Source organism: Malania oleifera, chromosome 2 (assembly GCF_029873635.1).
Source record: "Malania oleifera isolate guangnan ecotype guangnan chromosome 2, ASM2987363v1, whole genome shotgun sequence".
Taxonomy (NCBI): Eukaryota; Viridiplantae; Streptophyta; class Magnoliopsida; order Santalales; family Ximeniaceae; genus Malania; species Malania oleifera.
In genome coordinates this window covers 115,759,958-115,778,940 of record NC_080418.1, presented here as the reverse complement: position 1 = coordinate 115,778,940, position 18,983 = coordinate 115,759,958, and the positions used below count along the sequence as shown (strand labels likewise).

The following is an 18,983-nucleotide window of genomic DNA, read 5'->3' as shown; positions in this document are numbered from 1 at the left end:
AAAAATTATTAATGCCATGTATAATTGATGAAAATGAAGGCTTAAAATAGAATTACTTAAGCTGATCTAAAGACTTTATATCTTATAGGAAAAATGAATATTTAAAAAAGTGAGCTTTCGGAGAGTGCATACCAAAACCATACTTTCATTCGAATTTTCTCAAAATAGGATAATTGCCCTTAAGTTTTCCTGTTAGAGCATTGTCTTCCAAGATCATTGCCATTTAAAAAGGAATAATAAGCTCCCATGACTTAGCCTTAAAGCTTTTAGCCGTTAACATACATAACACTTTGATAGAATAATAACGATACAACGTAATAGTTCAATATTTAAAACTTTTAATTTTTATGTTATAAGTTTTCAGTTAAAATTTAGAGAGGAGACAAAAAAATATATATGAAATAGAATATAAATTGTCTCTCATTGTGTATTTGAGGTTCAATGAACTTAAACACATTATATTTCTAACACATATTAGCTAGTAGTGTAGAAATTTATGAAAATGTTTTGGATAATTAAAATGAACATTTCTTGATACTCATAAATATCTAAAAGCAGTTCATAATATTTTTAAGAATCAAAAGAAATGCATGGTAAAAACAATTTTTTTTTGGTTGTTGAACTTTTCTAATTTTCAGCTTTCTATCTCCCCCACACACCCCCAACAAATAATAATAATAATAATAATAATAATAATAATAATAATAATAATAATAATAATAATTGTTGTGAAATTAGAATGCACATCAGAATATATTGATCTTACAATACAGCACTCAACGGTGACAGAACAAGAATCACGCAGATTATAATGAAAGCAATAATAATGACACAAAGAAGTATGTGATTTGACAATGCCTACATCAATGGGAGCAATCGGCAGTGTTTTTCTTACTATCTTGTGTCTAAAGACATGAACATTCAGAGTTACAACATATACAACGTATATATAACCCCCTCAGAGGTTTTCCCCCCGAAACCCAACCTATCCAACGTTCCAAAATTCAAAATTTGAAAATCAGCACTGGAAACCCAAGTCAAATCATCAAAGGTTTCAGACATACCATCGACGGTTTAATACCGACAGCAAATAGTCGATGTAACAAGTTCAGAACTGTCAACTATTTCACTGAATTTAGGCGAAACCATCGATAGTTTCCTCCTACCAACTTCTGCTGCTATTTCTTCCATGTTTTCTCATTGTACATGCATTTCACTCGATATATGAATCACATATCACAACAATAACAACGACAATAGTAATAATAATAATAATAATAATAATAATAATACCAAAAGAAAAAAACTAAAAGAAACACCCTTTAAAAAATCCAAAAGGTAATTTACCTAATAGACTGGATTTTCACTTTTGAAAAACACTTTTTTTCCTTTTCCCTTTTTGTAGGAACGAGAAAATACACTTCCTTTGTTTGTTTTTTTGTTAAGAGATAAGAAAATACACTTTTCCCTTTTTCCTTTTTCATTCAATGCTTAAGTAGGAGTGGCTTTTCTCAATATGGGGTCCTAAGCGAATGATTTAATTAAGAGTCCTTAATATTTTATTTAATTTTTATTTTTATTTAAAATTAATTTTTCTAAGTACATCAAGTAATTTTAGCTGCATTGCATGTGCACTCCACCCACCAAACATGTGAATTCTATAAAACTAATAGAGATGGAGAATGGTGAATGCATGTATGGGGATGGGGTAACGAATTGAGAAATGAACAGTTAAATTAAATCCGAGGGGCTGGAGAGAGAGAGAGAGGCCATGCACAGGTCTATAATCTATATATACATATAGACGCATAGGCTTTATTGTGTGCAAGAGTACTGAGTATTGACACAGTAACTAGTAGCTATAAATAATATTAACATTATTATATTAAAAAAAAATTTAGGGACCCCAAAAGGCAAGCACCTCAATGGCCTTAATGAATAGCCGGTCCTGCCTTTAAGAGTGCCAAATTGTGTCATTGTCTTCTTCTTTTTTTCTCTCCATTGTACAATTACTATAAAAGCATATTAAGAATTTAAGGACATGTTATACAATTTCCATTATGATTTACATGCGTTGTTGCTATTTTGATCTGTTCCTCAATTGTTTCGTTATTGTTGAGGTTGCTTTCAAAGTTGTTATCATTCAAAGATGATATTCTTTTTTTTCAAAAAAAAAATTATAAATTTAAAAAATTATAATTGCAAAAGAAGAACACTAATTTTGGTGTTTAGAAAAAAATATAATAAACTTGCTGATGTTTTCAATAAAAGAAATATAATTTAGATTTTTCATCTAGAATGTTTATATAAATATTAAATTTAAATATTTATCATACATACTATATAAAAATAATAATAGTTTTTTTTTGTTTGTTAAAATTCTCAAATTGTTAGCTTTTAAACCCCATCCCCCCTTCTTTAAAAAGCCGTTTGGATAAAGGATTTTGATGAGAAAAAAAAAAAAGAAAAGGAAAATGAGAAGGAAACTCATTTTCCATTATATTTTTCTGTTTGTATCTAATACTACTAAATATGAAAGTTTATTCTAATATGATTAAAATTTAAGGAAAATTATACATGAACGGTGTTTAAAACCAAATTTTTGTTGATTGACTAGATATATTTTTTATTATTTTTTTAATTTCCTTGATAACCAAACATGAAAAATTGGATTTCGTTATGTTTTCCTTTCCTTTCCCTCATATTTTTCAAGTTCAAACGGGACCTAAGGGTCCACTTGGATAAAAAAATTCTACTTGATTAAAGGAAAGGAAAAGAAAATATTGAGGAAACTCGTTTTTCCTTACATTTTCCTTCTTGATTAAATATATCAAAACTGAAATTTTGCTTTAATATGATTAAAAATTTAAAAAAAAAAAACTAAAATATCACTGATGTGTAAAATCAAAATTTTATTTATGTATTTGATATATTTTTTATTTTTTTTATTTTATTTTTCTCAATAACCAAACACGAAAATATAGATTCTTAATATTTTCTAAATTTCAAAGCCTAAGAAAAATACTAAAAGATTACCCTTCGAAAATTCAAAAAGTAATTTATAACTAGCTTTTACTTTTCAAAGAGAAAAAGCTCCCCCATATGAAACAATATCAAAGAGCACTTACATCTTTTTTATTTTCTTTTCCTTTTGTTTGGTCAGAGACAAGAAAACACACCTTTTTTTTTTTTTTTTTTGCCTCTCAGTAAGACAAAAAATCCCTAGTCAACAAATTTACTCACTTTAGAATACCAATCTTTCCTAAATGCATTGTTTCCGGTTCCTCCTAGGGTTTATAAATTAAGACTATTTGACAGCATAAATTTATTAAATTTAAATTTATGCAAAATAAATACAATTATTTATATAATTTTTATCTTTTGTTCAAACCTACAAATCCAAATCTAAGATCTTGAAACTCCCAAACATCAAGATAATGTATACATTGCAATTGAAATCAACATTATAGTCCATGCTCAATGCATTCAACTCACAAAATTAAATAAAATATTAATAGAGTAAAAAAAAATTAAAATAAAATAAATCAATTAATAAATTTAATTCTATTTCACGCAATTACATTCCGTTCCCCCGTACCATTACTATTTCCATCCCCGACATAGTCTACATTTATTATTGTTGCTCCTATTGTAAATCAATATTGAGATTGTTTTCCAAGCTGCCATTGTTTTCAACATTTGTTCTTTGAGAAAATAAAACGCTTAAAACAAAGCTAAAAAGAAAACAATTATAAAAGAAAATCCAGACCTTCCACGACTTATTTTTAACATTTTTAAGGCAGAATACCAAATAATATCTCAAGGAAAAAAAGAGTTTAAGCCACACGACCAGTTGAGATATCCAGTTAACTTTAATTTTTTTTAATTTTCCCAAAATATCTTATTTTTAATTTTTCAACTTATAGAAAATTTTATATATATATATCATCCCTTCTTATTTTTTTGAATTTCGTATTGTAAATCTAGCAAAACTAAGGAGGTGACATTTTTATGATTTAAAAATCTGAATAAATAATAAGAACTATTTTTCATTCCAAAGGAGAAGCTGTCACTCTATTATTAACACAAGTACTACATACAATGTAAGCAACAAAATTTAAATTAAAAGCTCGAACTGCTAAACAAAATATAGCCAAAGTCAAAAAGGAAAGTATGGCCTTCTCATTGGCACTGAAAGGGCAAAAAAAAAAAATTGTTGATGATGATGATTCACCATTTACTTAACAAATTGAATATGCTTGCAGTTCGCAGGCCGCAGAATACCAAAAATACCACCTGTCCCAAGTGTACTTGTTTTCCTTTTCTTTTTTTTGAAATTGAGAAAATAAATAAATTATTCCCCCTTCTCACATTTTACAGAAGTGAAAGAGCACAATGGATGATGAAACAAACAGAGCTAGGCTCACCCATGACTGAACAAGAAAATGCCAAAGTGTTATCTGATCACTGCTTGGTCAGATTGCGAATTACGTATGGAAGTATACCTCCATGATTGAAGTATTCCAATTCCACCTGCAATTTCCAATCAAACCCGAACACCATCATCACAAAGACACCAACTTTACCATTCTAACAGGCAAAGAATGCACATAATCACAATAAAGCAATAACCGAATTCACTGTCTTCTTTTCGTATTGGACACAAAAGAGGAAGACCTTGTGCAGCATGTCAATGCTGCATATATATAGAGACACACACACAACATAATGCACTTACTGGAACAAATGGTACATTTTCAAGGTAAAACACTCAATGTACATAAGATGGTTTTTGACACGCTACATATTGTTCATGATGATTCTAAGCACACTATATATTGTTGAGCATTTACGAGTAACAGCAGCAAAATTTGGTTTAGCCATCTCATTGACCATTGTTTAGCTTAAGAAGGTCACTAGAACAGGCAGCATTCCTCTTAAGAATGAAACTGGCTACCTAAGCCAATGAGAGTACATATTTCTGAGAATATGAATGGGTTAACATAATAATTCATCCATATTTTTGTTTTGAGGCATCCTATGGGTTTTGTCTAGACACTTGAACATACATCACTCTCCAGAAATTAATCTAGTTTTTTTTTAGCAGAACTAAAGACTGTACACTATCAACAAAGTATGTCTTACTTTCACCCTACACAAAACTCGCAGGCAGAGCCAGGAATCATAGGCAACAACAAGTCATAGTCATCTATATTTCCATTGCATCAATATGATGAAAACATCAGATTAAGAGAAATTAGAAAAACAATAAAAAACAAAGGAAATACCTCAGTGTCAAAGCGGGCTGTGGCAGTGAAAGATTTTCCGGTGTCAGTGCTGACGGTAACATCCTGGCCTGGCCTTATCTCGCTTATTTTGCTTGGGAGGTCAATTGAGTATCGCTCTTGACCAGTCAATCCGAGTGTGTCTGCATCCTCACCAGCCTTGAAACAAAGTGGAATGATACCCATTCCCACCAAATTGCTGCGATGAATCCTCTCAAAGCTTTTTGCTATCACTGCTTTAACTCCCTGTTGTATTGTTTAGTAGTTATTTTAAATGACACCATAAGACTAGATACAAGAACCCAGACAGAAGGGGCAGTGAGAACATGATACTCGCAGAATCAAAAACAAGGACTTACCAGTAACATTGGGCCCTTGGCTGCCCAATCTCGGGAGCTTCCACTTCCATACTCTGCTCCAGCCAGAACAATAGTATCCTGCCCAGCAGCCTTGTACCTCTGCATAGCACATTGATCAGAGTTAATAATTAACATCAAACTGCAGCCTGGAAAATAATATCTACAGCTAAAGATATTTTTAGCATTCATAATTAAATGGAAACAATTCCAGACTACTACTACTGTCTTGAACAATGAAATGTCCCATTCAGAGACAAAAAATATCGAGCTTAGCAAAAGTAAAAGGCAGTAACATGCAAATTAGATAACCAAGATAATTTTTTAATAAAGAATGGAAAGTATACAAATTTAAAACTATCATTTCTCTAATAACCTGACTCCAAAATTTCAGAATTTTCAGAACAAAGAGCTTTCAATTTGACCAATATTATCACAAAAATCAAGTCTTGTTCACCATTGAAGCATGAAAAATGTAGGACCTGAAAACAGTTTCCATTTTTCATTTCCAAATTTTCAAGTAATTACAAAAATTGCCACCATATTTTCCAGTTCTCCAAGATTTATACAGAAAATCTAGAAAACAACAAAAAGATATTTTCCAACCTTTTATACAAATTTAGAAAACTGAAAAACAAGGTGACATTATTGTAATTGGAAAACTGTGAAGGGAAAATATTTTTTTTTTTTCCACAAGTGATCAGGGCCCAGGTGTTTGCTTGCAGCAATTGAATGTTTATTAAGAGCTCAATTATATCACGAAAAATGGTTACATTTTTCATCTCCGATTTTGAGCTTTACTTTTGAGTTTTCATTTTTTATGGAAACATAAAAAATATGTTCATTTGTTAAAATGGGATCTTTCTTACTAGAGGCAATACTACATTCTCCAAAAATTTAAAAAAAAAAAGCTCCACTGGTCATACAAAAGATCACAATCGTATTTCTCCATGGAAAGCTTTTCTAGAAAAGAGAGCCAATTTTCCACAAGTGAACACAGCCTTACCGTTGCTGCATCAAACACGTAGAGTTTCTCTCCAGTAGGAATGTGGATTGTCTTTGGTCCGACTTCCCCATTCAAAAGTTTGTTAACAAGGCGAATATTGGCAAAGGTTCCCCTGGCCATTATTTCATCATTGCCACGACGGCTGCCGTAAGAATTGAAGTCCTTACGATCCACCCCACGCTCAAGGAGAAACTTTGCAGCAGGACTGTCCTTGTGGATGCTTCCTGCTGGGGAAATGTGATCTGTTGTAATACTGTCACCAAAGTTCAACAAGCAAAAAGCATCCTTCACTCCATGGGGTCCAGGAGGATCCATAGTCATGTTCTTGAAATATGGGGGCTCATGAATGTAGGTTGAGTTGTGGTCCCATGAGTACATAGTAGCAGCTGGTACTGATAGCTGATTCCACATGGGATTGCCCGTTGTGATAGCCTTATAAGTACTCTTGAACATATCAGGCAATACGCTAGATTGAACAGCCTGGAAAGTACACAATCACAAGTTAAATTTATTTTTACATTAAAATAGCTTTAACATATCGTCTGAAAGGTTACGATTACCAACCTGAGCAATTTCCTCTGTCGATGGCCAGATATCTCTGAAATAGATACTTTTACCATCCTTCCCTGTTCCTATTGGCTCCTTATCAAAGTCAATGTCAACCTAGATATTAATCAAAATTAAAGTGTCACTGAAGTTCAAGGATAAATTATAAAATGATGTTATAAGGTTGAAGTGAAAGACAAGAACTCATTACAGATAACTTTTAAACGATCCATTCGTTTTCCCGTAAAGAGAAAAGAGAAAATCTATACAAAGTGGCTGCTAAATGTTCTTCGTAGATTTAGAACACAATGTGAAGTTAGCAGCTGAGGAGGAGAACAAACTATAAAAACTATTTACTTGCCAACCTAAATAGTTAAGACTCTCTGAACTTAAAACATGTGGCACCCAACTTAGGAAATCCAGAATGAAATATATTCATCGCCAAAATTTAATATATGAACTACCATTTCATATTATATTTTGACATATTTGCAAGGGTTTCTCTTCCCTCCCAATTTGGAGAACTGCAAATAAACTTCAGATTGTATCACATGGCCACTGCCAACAATGAATCTTCACATGGGCACAAAATAATGCCAACGGCATACTATAAATGCAGAAGGTCAGAAACTACAAAAGGGACATTGATAGTCAGAAATCTATGAAACTAAATGACTATGGGAAACCATTTCTTGGCCAAATTATCTCCATCCATCTCATTCCTTCATGTAGTACGATTTCAACATCAAGGCAACTATACATCATATTATCTGATTTTAGACAATACAGTTTCCTCAACGGAGACATCGTACTAGCACTCAAATTGCAGGGTTACTATAAGTTGAAAGGGAAGTGAGAACCCCAAAAAAGGGACGGGAATGGAGAATGGCTATGAGATGAAGAGTCACAGCCATGGGGCATTATTTTAAGTCCGAGGAGGAATGTGAAGTCTAGATCAAGGGCTTAATGATCAAACCATCGTGGACATTTATAGAAATTAAGCACAAGCAAAGTTTGCTGTAAACCAGCTCCACCCCAAGCCCACAATCAAATTGAAAATTATGCCTTCAAGCCAGGATCATCTAGCAAGACAATGACAAGTACCAGGGAAACCAACTCAAAAACCATCCTCCTCCCCCTCAAGTTGATTGTGGCACTCGGAGTTGACTAATAGATAGTGCCGGTACTGGTGAATGGCATGCATGATTCGGATTACACCCCTATCGGAATAAGATTGGTAGGAAAAGCTATGGGTTTTTACCTCCCACCCTAGTTCGAGTGTCCACAGCTAGTTAAACTCATTACTCTTCTATCAGTATTGTTTATCTCAATCTTAAAACTGTAAAGCTTTGAATATATAATTAAACCTTTTTTGCTATTTTAATGGGGATTAGAATCATGTTTTAGAATAAATAAATATTGGTGAGGAATTGATAAGATTAAACAAGTGTAGAATCAACATTACCTCCTGATCCATCAAGGAAACTGGTGCCTTTCCTTAATCAACAGGGTGACACTCCTCACTCTCTCTTGTGCACATGCTATGCTCTTTGCTCAGTTTTGCTCTCCCTATCTATGAACCCTTTTCTATAGCCACTGGCAAGGTGTCTCACTTCATCTTCCTTCCTAAACAGTCTACCTAAGCTGGCTCACGCCCTAAGAACAAAACCCTGAAATAAAAAAATAAAAAAAAGGTGCCTGACCCGATTTCCTTAAATCCAGGCCCATGGGTTTGGGGAGGGCTTTTCATTTCCCTGGTTGGTCTGTGCGGAGGAAAGCTTGGTTGTTGCAACATTGTTTTCATACATACTTTTTAGAACAAATACCAAATCAACACTATATGTATTAATATCAACTAAGACATGGAAAGATTCCTAAAAGATTTAAATACCACCACAATTAGATAAAATTACATTTAGAAACTTATTTTAGATATGGAAAAGGCTTGAACCTAAAAAAAAAAACCTAAAATAATATGAAAGTAACTATATATTTTATCCAAAAAAGTAAACTATATATTTTATCCAAAAAAGTAGCAATGTACACACCCATTTCAATTGATGACTTAAACAGGGATATCCACTACATTTATACAAAATGAAGTAAGCAGGAAGTTTCATGCCCATCAGGACCCTAAGGTTGACAAGGATTATTATAGCACAGCATTCCATCACTTACCGTTCCCAGTCCTGGCACATTGGATTACATTGGAACAATGTGTAAATTACTAAATTTCAATGCATTATATGTTACAACTTGTAGTTTAGTGACCGGATTGAAGCTAATGCTGAAGTTCAATGGCTACTCATGAAATTCATCCAGATTTTACCAAATTGATTAAAGTTTGTATAAATGTAAACCAAAAGCCTGACACACAATACCAAGAGTTAATACTATTCCTATAAAAAAATTAAAAAAAAATTAAAAAAGTTGCAATTATATTCATATATTAATTTTTACATAAGAGAACACATTTATAAAAATAAATAAATGCAAAAAAATTATTAAAAAAAATATGTTAAATATCTTTTCAAAGAATGAACCTTGAAACAATAATGCCCTTGACTTTTTAAAATAATACATACACATCTATCACAAGCTATTATCCCTATACATGTAAAAGTATTGTACCTCCTTACGTACTCTAATACCCTGCTATATTTACATATGCTGTCAAATAATAAATCAATACTAACTTCATTGACCTTTTCATGTTGATAAGGACAGTCTTATACGATATCTTTGTCATTATTGTATAATTTCTTCTTTTTGAAATTTTAATTTCAAGAACAATGTAACTACAAGTAATACATATGGGAAGTATCATATCAAAAGACGTAAGCACGGAATTCTCAATTGGCTTAAAATGTCTCTAAAAAATAATTAACAACAACCGAGCCTTAAGTCACACTAGATGGGGTTGGCTCCATCAATCCTTTTCCACCAATTCGCACAATCTTTGGCAATATCCTCCAAAAAATATAGGGCTGCTAAGCAATCATTTGGAACCACTTAGAGAAAAGTACTTTATTGAAAAAAGTACTTATCTGAAAGTTGTCTGAAATTACTTATTATAAGTACTTTTTCACACACGTACTTTTTACAAAAAAATATTTTTTCAGAAGTACTTGTTTTCCTTAAAGAAAAAAAAATGTGGTTTGGAAATGTACTTTTTAAAATAAGAACTTATTTAAGTGTAAACCAAACACTACTTATTGACTTCAGTACTTAAAATTACTTTTCACAGTAAGTACTTATTTTTAAGGCCATTCCAAATGGCCACTAAATCCTTCCTCAATATCTCATTCCAAGTTCTTCTTGGGCTACCCCTACCCCTCGCAGTGCCAAACAATAACTAGATCACTCCTCAATAGTGCATTATTCGACTAATGCAAGGTGCCCAAACCATCTCACTTGCCCCTCCCTTATCTTATCTCCTATATGCTCTATGCCTAGCTTTCCACAAGTGTATCCATTCCCTAATTTATCTTGTAAAGTAAAACTGCTCATTCACCTTAGCATTCTCATTTCGGCAACTGTCAGTGGGGGCACTTACCCTTGAATCATGACATGCATCCAACATTTCATTACGTATTTTTAATTAATTTTATATTGCTTTCAGTATTGTCAACTAGAATTACCTTACATGGTAATGTATGTCCATGTGTATTTATGTACCACATATTAGTAATCATTGAGTTCACATGCTTCTCAATACCTTAAAATAAAAATGTAAAGACCTCAGTCACATATAAAATTACTAACTTGCAATCACTCAGGTGCAACAAAAGTGAGGAAACAATGACTAGTAAATATAAATGACACTATTTCTGTTACTATTCTGTACCGTGCCGGCAAGGGCGTAGGCAACAACTAAAGGAGGTGAAGCTAGGTAGTTAGCTCTCGTTAAAGGATGAACTCGGCCCTCAAAGTTCCGGTTTCCAGAAAGCACAGCAGCAGCAACTATGTCTGCAAAAGAGGATTAGGATTGAATTAGATCAAAAATAAAAAATGAATTGTCCTCAAAATGATCAAATAACTGAATGTTACAAAAAAGGGATGATAACACATTAGACTAATGATTATGTGATAGTTTAATTCCCATACCATTTTCTGATATTGCAGAAGCAACTGATTCATCTAAATCCCCCGAATTTCCAATGCATGTTGTACAGCCATATCCAACGATATTGAAGCCCTGCTCATTTAGGTATTTTTGCAGCCCACTGCAACAAGCAATCCAAATTCAAAGAAGATGTTTTTCGCTTAAGCAAGAGAGTGGATAGGTGGCAAAATAATAATGACACTGGAATATTTAACGTGAACATTAGCTTGAAAACAACAAAAAATACCTTTGGAGTAAATATTTAGTAACAACCCCGGAGCCTGGGGCAAGACTTGTTTTTACCCATGGCTTGACCTGGTGAACAATTATTTCAAGAAAATAGAGGAGAATATAAGTTTGTAAATAAGTAACTTATAATTAAAATCTAAGTTGATTGGATTTGACAGAAATTTTGGGTAACTAAAAAATTCTAGAATCCAAGATGCATAACACATGTAACCATTGCTGACCTGCAGACCCAGTTCACAAGCCTTTTTAGCAACCAGACCAGCACCAAGCATAACACTAGGGTTCGATGTATTTGTACAACTTGTGATAGCAGCAATCACAACACTTCCATGCTTTAGCTCTGCTGGCTGTCCATGGAAAGTGAATTTTGCAACTTTGTCCTGCGCCTCCTTTGGCACAGCAAAACCCTGCATTATAGCATAGACATTAAAGACAAACGGCAATCACAATTATAGGCACTACCAATTTAGCAATAAATTCATTCCAGATTATCTCCTCAACATATTATCACTTTTTGACTAATGTACATTGGTATAAATAGCAGAATTCAACAGATGGCAAATAGTTGAAGTCAGATGGCCATAGAAAAATAATTCAAAAAAGGCAGAATGGAAAATACAAAAGGAAAGACATTGATCAGGCTGCAACATGACAAGAAGCTTGACCCATGAGCATATGCACACAGAATATTTTACTCACCTTGAACCCAACTTTGTTATCGAGACAAGAATGCCAGTCAGATTTCATTTCTTTCAATGGAACCCGATCATGAGGTCTTTCAAGAATAGAAATTAGAATAATTAGAATAAAGGATAAAACAAAGATTTACCCCCAAAGAAAATGCTGAATAACATCAAAATGTGAAATTCTACATAAGCACAAAGCATAACACCTTTTTGGTCCAGAAACACAAGGTTTAACTTCGTCAAGATCCAAATGCAAGTAAGATGAATATACTCGTTCTTGTTGAGGCTGGAGGTGGAAAAACAAATGAAAGAATTACACATCAACTAAAACATACCAGCTTGAATTTATTACTTAAAATGGCAAATAAGTAAGAGAGTTTTACCTCATTATAGTCCACGAACATATTATTTGCACGCAGATATGCTTCTATCATTTCCACCTATATTTTAAATAAAAATAAATTTTAAACAAAAAAAACACATCTCATAAATATTTTCTACTTAAAGCAACAAGATACAATGGAACAAAGGATCATATGTAACAGTTGTGAAACACTCACAGTCTCATTGCTTCTCCCAGTTAATTTAAGATACTGCAAAGTAACATGATCTACAGGGAAGAACCCCATAGTTGCACCATACTCAGGAGACATATTCGCTATAGTGGCTCTGTCAGCTAATGATAGCTCACTCATACCATCCCCTATACACAAAAAGATAATGATCAAATAGTCAAGGGCAAAAAAGTGGAACATAAAATTACTGAGGTCGAGCCTTGCAGACATGATTATGATTATGAACATACCATAGAACTCAACAAATTTTCCAACGACACCATGCTTCCTCAGCATTTGTGTCACTGTCAAAACCAAGTCAGTAGCTGTGACACCATTGCACAATTTACCAGACAACTTGAAGCCAACAACACCAGGCAACACCATGCTCATGGGCTGTCATATTGAAAATACAGCATTAGAAGCAGAAATGCAGCAGAATTCAAGTACCCATGTAATTTAAAGAGCATGGGTGAGAGACGCAAGTTCAATTCAATAGCAGAAAGTAACACAAGCTACAATGGGTTTATGTTGTCTTGGAGCTCTCACATTATAATATATGGTCAGAAGAAGCATATATATTTGAGTATGGGAAAAAAAAAAAACAAAAGACTGCGGATGACAAAATCATAAGCCTACTCATCAAACTTTGAATGTTGATAAAACCATATGCTGTGCTAATGAAGAAGAGCACATGCAAGAGAGAGAGAGAGAGAGCACGCAAAGTATACAAAGTAACATTTTTAAAAAGTATCAAAGGGTCAAAGCTAGTTAAGAATGACAACATATGGCATGGAATGCAAGGAAACATTGCCTAAGCATGCACAGATATGAAGTTCTTAGAAAAGGAAAGGAAAAGAAGAAATTGTACATAAGTCCTAAATATCCATAAAACTAGTTTCCATTGCAGAAATGAACCAGTGTTTATGTAGCACCATGTACAGATACACAAGATTGATTGCGTTTCAATATGATGTAAATATGTCAATATGGTTACAATGAAAGTGGCATCCTGACAGGAAGCAAAGAAAGCAAAGGACCACAAAATGAGCAAGACTTATAATGTCTCCATGGCATTACTTACTTGGCCAAGCATTGCTGCCTCTGCTTCAATACCTCCAACTCCCCAGCCAGCAACCCCTAAGCCATCAATCATAGTTGTATGGGAATCAGTACCAACAACACTATCTGGGTAGAGTACACCATCAGTGTTGAAGACAACTCGCCCAAGATACTCAAGGTTAACCTGCAATCTCATACCTTTTGGCTTAATAATAGATCCATATAACTAACACATTTCTTTTTCTTTGTATCTAAATTCCCTTACCTGGTGCACAATTCCAGAACCAGGAGGAACAACAAGCATGTTATGGAAAGCAGTAGAACCCCATTTAAGGAAAGCAAATCTCTCCTTGTTTCTCTGAAATTCAAGCTCCATGTTTGCTTGAACTGCATTCTCTGACCTTGCCACATCAACTTGAACTGAATGATCTACAACAAGATCCACAGGAACCTGCATGCAGTTGTTTAAAAGATCACACAGTAAGAAACTGTAAACAATTTTTTTGGAGAAAACAGATAAATGCACAGTGTAATGTACGTGACACTTCGGCAAATAGTTGGGAATGCAGATCAACAACACAACACTCTAGAAATCCTACCAAACTAGTTATCAGGAAAAGAAAAGTTGCTTTGGTGCAAAAGAATTAAACTAAATCTGATCTGTAAAATGAAATTGAAGCAAGAAAGAAATTGAGTCAGGAATGGATCACTGTTAGTGGCTATTAGTGCATTCAGTTGGTCACATATAATGATTGTTAGTTTCATCACTTTTCTTTTGTATTCTTCAGTGATAGCTGCGATAGGATGGAAAATTAGCAATTTATTGAAAATTCCCTAATGTAGAATTATTTAATTTTGTAATATTCCAAGTATATAACTTCAATTCAACATTATTTTTCTTATGCACAACCAATTAAAAAGTAAAAAACTTAGGGGATTATCTTCAACCTTGAGGTGCAGACAATGCACACAACACAACCACAGAGAGAGAGAGACAGAGAGAAAGATGTGCGGAGGCAGAGGTTGGTGATGGAGAGATGGAGAGAAATAGTGTGTGCAGCAGCAAGAAGGGAGGAGGAACAGAGAGACGGGAACACTGATGATGGTCCAGCCTGGACGTTTAGCTTTTTATTTTTTATTTTTCATTTTTTTTGGGTATTTTGTTCTTTAGTCAGGGTTATAATAGTTTTTTCAAAAAAAAAAAAAAAAAATCAGAATGGAATTATAATTCCTAGATTCCTACCAAAAAGAGGCATAATCACCATTTTGTTAATGGGAGCATTTGCATTCCGCAATTTCAACCTCATATATGTAAATCAAACGTCATAATGGGATCAGGGTCTGAACTTTGATTACATTCCAGCCCCAATTCTGTGAACCAAAACCTTTTTTTTTTTTTGGTTAAGGAAAAAAATATACTAACAGAACAAAAGTACAGAGCTAGAAGAACAAGATGTCCTCCAAAAAAAACAAAAGAACAGTAATAAACAATTACAAAAAGGTACCCTCCAATGCCTTTACAGGTTAGGCAGCAACATCCCCTAAAAAGAGTAACAAGACCAAAAGAATGAGCCCAAAATAAGGCAGGAAACACAACTCTATCCCATAACAAACAAGGAGAAGTTGTGCAATCCTTGAAAGTTCTTGAATTCAAAGGATCCTAGTGTTATTTAAACATGCATTAAAATCTCATCAAACTACAACACATCTTATCCCAGGTTGGAAGCCTTTAAAACTCATCCAAAAAAAGCCGCAAAATATCCAGTTTACAGTGTTCCATGAATATCAAAATCTTAAAATCACAGTACCAAGTTCTGCTAAATAATTTTAAAATACGAACCAAAGGATTAATCTTGTTCGAATCACTGCCAAGCTTGTTCATGGCATCACGCATGCAAGCAAGGTCAACCACAGCCGGTACACCAGTAAAATCCTAGACGCAAAGCAGAGAAGTAAGAAGTTAAAAACATGAAAGTTATGGAAATTATATTGAAGTCTGTCAAGACAATACCTGCAACAGAACACGAGCAGGCTTAAAAGGAATTTCAACTTGCTTTGGGGAAGTATTTTCCCAATCTATAATCTTCTCAACATCTTCCTTGGTGACTTGGAAGTTATCGCAATTACGAATTGCAGACTCAAGAAGGATCCTAATTGAGTATGGCAGCTTATCTGTTATGCATATGGGAAAAATTTTGCGCTTTATCAGTCACTCACACAACAAGGGCAACACTGAATTTCTCACGAGGTTATGAGAATAATATTCTAAAAAATATTTTACATGCCTTACCACCGTATAAACTGGCTATAATTGCAGAAGAAACAATTATACAGCCAATATGAAAATTACCCATGTACATTTGGAAAAAATATAAAAGAAAATAACCAAAAGGAACAGCACTTTTTAGACACCCTAACATGGGAAACAGATTGAAGCAACAATAAAGACATAAAACACATGAAATCTTTATAAACAAAAAGGCCGTAAAAAACCTGTAGAAAATTATTAAATTAATGCCTGTGCATGAATGTGCATACACCCAATAAACTAGGCAGTTTAAATGTGTTGTTACTCAAACCATTTTAAAATATCAATATGATTATGCTCAACTGTCTGTAGTTCCACAGTGAAAGATGAGACATATTTAAAAACTTGTAAGATGTCCAACATCTACCAACAACAATTGATTGAGCATTCAAAATTCAGTATTATTATTATTATTATTATTATTATTATTATTATTATTCATAATGACAGCAACTTAATAATGTTGACATATCCATGAGCATCAGAATATGTCCAATTTCACATGAGTGTGAATCCAACATAAGCCTTAGGAACATACTTTGTCCGTGTAAAGGAAGATAAAGTAGGTGATGCACTAATTTGCAGCATTAAATAAAGTAAAAAGACATAGATGTCCAATTAACTAGTTGTAGATAATTACCAATTCTTGGATCATTCAGTGCAGGCAAGCTATAGAACCTCCCGAATTCACCACCACTAGGCTTGGGAAGGCCAGTCAAGATTCCTTTGAAAGGATGCTCCGAAGCTGAACCCACACAGTTAAAAAATAAGGAAAATAATACAATTATATTGGAACTCATAACTTAAACAACTGACTCATTAAACCTGCGCTGTTGAAGCAATGAGAGGGGCACAAAAAATAAATAAAAACTTATCCATTCAAGAGATTTTCACGAGTAATTTTCTAAGTCTGAAAGTTTAAATTTCTCAACAGAAATGATCAATTTGAGCACATCCAACATAAATCCCACACAAATGCTCAGACTTCCCAAAAATAAATTCACTGTGCGAACTCGAATTTTCTGCAATTAGAGATAAGAAAAAAAAACATTGAACATATCCTCTCATAACATTCTTCAAAACCAATTCATTTCGAGTTGTTTAGGTACCGTAAGACAACACCCAAAAAATAAATCTTTGCACAAATTCACTCGCTTAATCTTCCAACAGATCCCTGTTTCGTCACCTAGTAAGGTATAAGAGAAAGAAAATTAAAATTTTAAATCTTATGCATGTCATCACAATCCTCTGTCCTATCAGCAGTCAGACGGCAAGCATACAACATCGTAAACACAATCATAGACAAAACCAAGCACTTTCCGACTCTGCCAATCCAATGAAGGAAATCACATATCGCCAAATCAGACACAAACAAAAACACGGCATTCAAACAAATACACGCACACACATGGCACCATACCCATGGTGGCGATCTTTCGCTCGAGAAGATGAATAATAGGTGCGGCGGTCCTGATCTGAGCCCTCAGGCTAGCCGGAGAGCTCCAATCAAAGCGGTGGCTCCACCGAGGGACCGAACAGAACAGCAGGGATCGAAATGCTGCCGAGGAAGTGGCGGAGCTGAGAGATCGACGGGCGGCGACAGAAGGCGAAGCCTGAGGCGGCGAAGCAACAGCTCTGGATAGAGAAAATGGAGAGGAGAGAGAGGAAGTGAACCTAGCCCTAGAAGCTCTGAGAAGTGCTGCTGAGGATGAAGCCGTTATATACATGACGATCACGCATTCACGTGAAGCGGAGGAGAAGATGAAATGGACAGTTTCTTGCAGAAGGAGCCAGCCAGAGACCTCAACACCAACAAAGGAGTAATGGAGGTCGCAACGGTTTAACGGCTGCTTCTCAAGATGATCGTAGAGAGAGAAAGAGGAGAGGGGGGCGTGTGGAGAGCAAGACGATGACCTAGGGATGAGTGCGCTTCTGGAACTATAAATTGGGAGCTAGTAGCCTGGGGAGCTGGAGACTAGGAAGGTCTGTGTGGATGAGCTGCACTTAGATACTGTCACGTGTACCGTGCTCCTTATCATTCAGCCAATAAATATTTGCCACGTCACCAAGAGAATCTTTTGTGCAGACGTGGAGCCCATGGCACACGCCAAGGGATTCTGGAAATCGGACGGCTGAGGTTCTTAGACCGTGATGTGCCTGTGCTTTGGGGACGGTGGATCACGGTTGTCCAGATGCTCGTGTGTGAAAATTAAAAAGTTGGGGCCCACCAGTCTCCGGTTCAAAGGCGGGCGGCCGGGCCGGGCCGGGCCTACAAAAAAGGGTCAGCCCAATGCAGAACTGTTTATGGTAAGCGTGGGGCCCACTCAGCGCACGTTGACGATTCTCAATTTCTCGAGGGGCTCCTCCTCTTTGAATGGTCGGTTGTAGATGAAAGATTGAACTTCTCTTTGGGAAGCTTCAAAGGATTTGGGTCTCCAAGTTGGAGAGTCTGGACGGGTGGACAGAAACGTTTCACTTTAATTTTAGTTTTCTTTTGAGGGGGTCGTTGATTTGCAGCATCAAAAATATTTTTATGAAATAATATTTTTAATGTTTTTATAAGATTCTAAACAGAATTACCATTTCAGTATTTGGTTTAATATGGAATACTAATAAGAGCATTTAACATTTAGTAATCGATCAATCAAAATAGTTGTGTCCGAAGATTAGCTATTATGTTGAATTTTAATTAAAAATAATAATATTACTTTTATTTAATAAATTGTGAATACCAATTAAAATGTTAATTAACATAAATATTAACACCACACTTTAAACATTTTCTAATTAAAATTTCTTGATTAACATTAATATTTATAATTAATA

General features: G+C 34.4%; 1 protein-coding gene across 1 annotated transcript; it reads right to left on the bottom strand.

Moving 5' to 3' along the window:
- Positions 1 to 4,045: 4,045 nt before the first annotated feature.
- LOC131147806 (aconitate hydratase, cytoplasmic) lies at positions 4,046 to 18,134 on the bottom strand. Its single transcript, XM_058097387.1, has 20 exons — positions 17,578 to 18,134; positions 16,798 to 16,902; positions 15,861 to 16,021; positions 15,690 to 15,782; positions 14,115 to 14,300; positions 13,872 to 14,033; positions 13,039 to 13,183; positions 12,794 to 12,936; positions 12,617 to 12,673; positions 12,440 to 12,519; positions 12,247 to 12,322; positions 11,769 to 11,954; positions 11,546 to 11,613; positions 11,301 to 11,419; positions 11,041 to 11,162; positions 7,212 to 7,310; positions 6,648 to 7,127; positions 5,645 to 5,743; positions 5,289 to 5,531; positions 4,046 to 4,533 (listed from the first exon to the last, which is right to left on the bottom strand). The coding sequence occupies exons 1-20, from the start codon at positions 17,882 to 17,884 to the stop codon at positions 4,465 to 4,467; spliced, it is 3,000 nt and encodes a 999-aa protein (XP_057953370.1). The 5' UTR covers positions 17,885 to 18,134; the 3' UTR covers positions 4,046 to 4,464.
- Between the last annotated feature and the right edge of the window lie 849 nt (positions 18,135 to 18,983).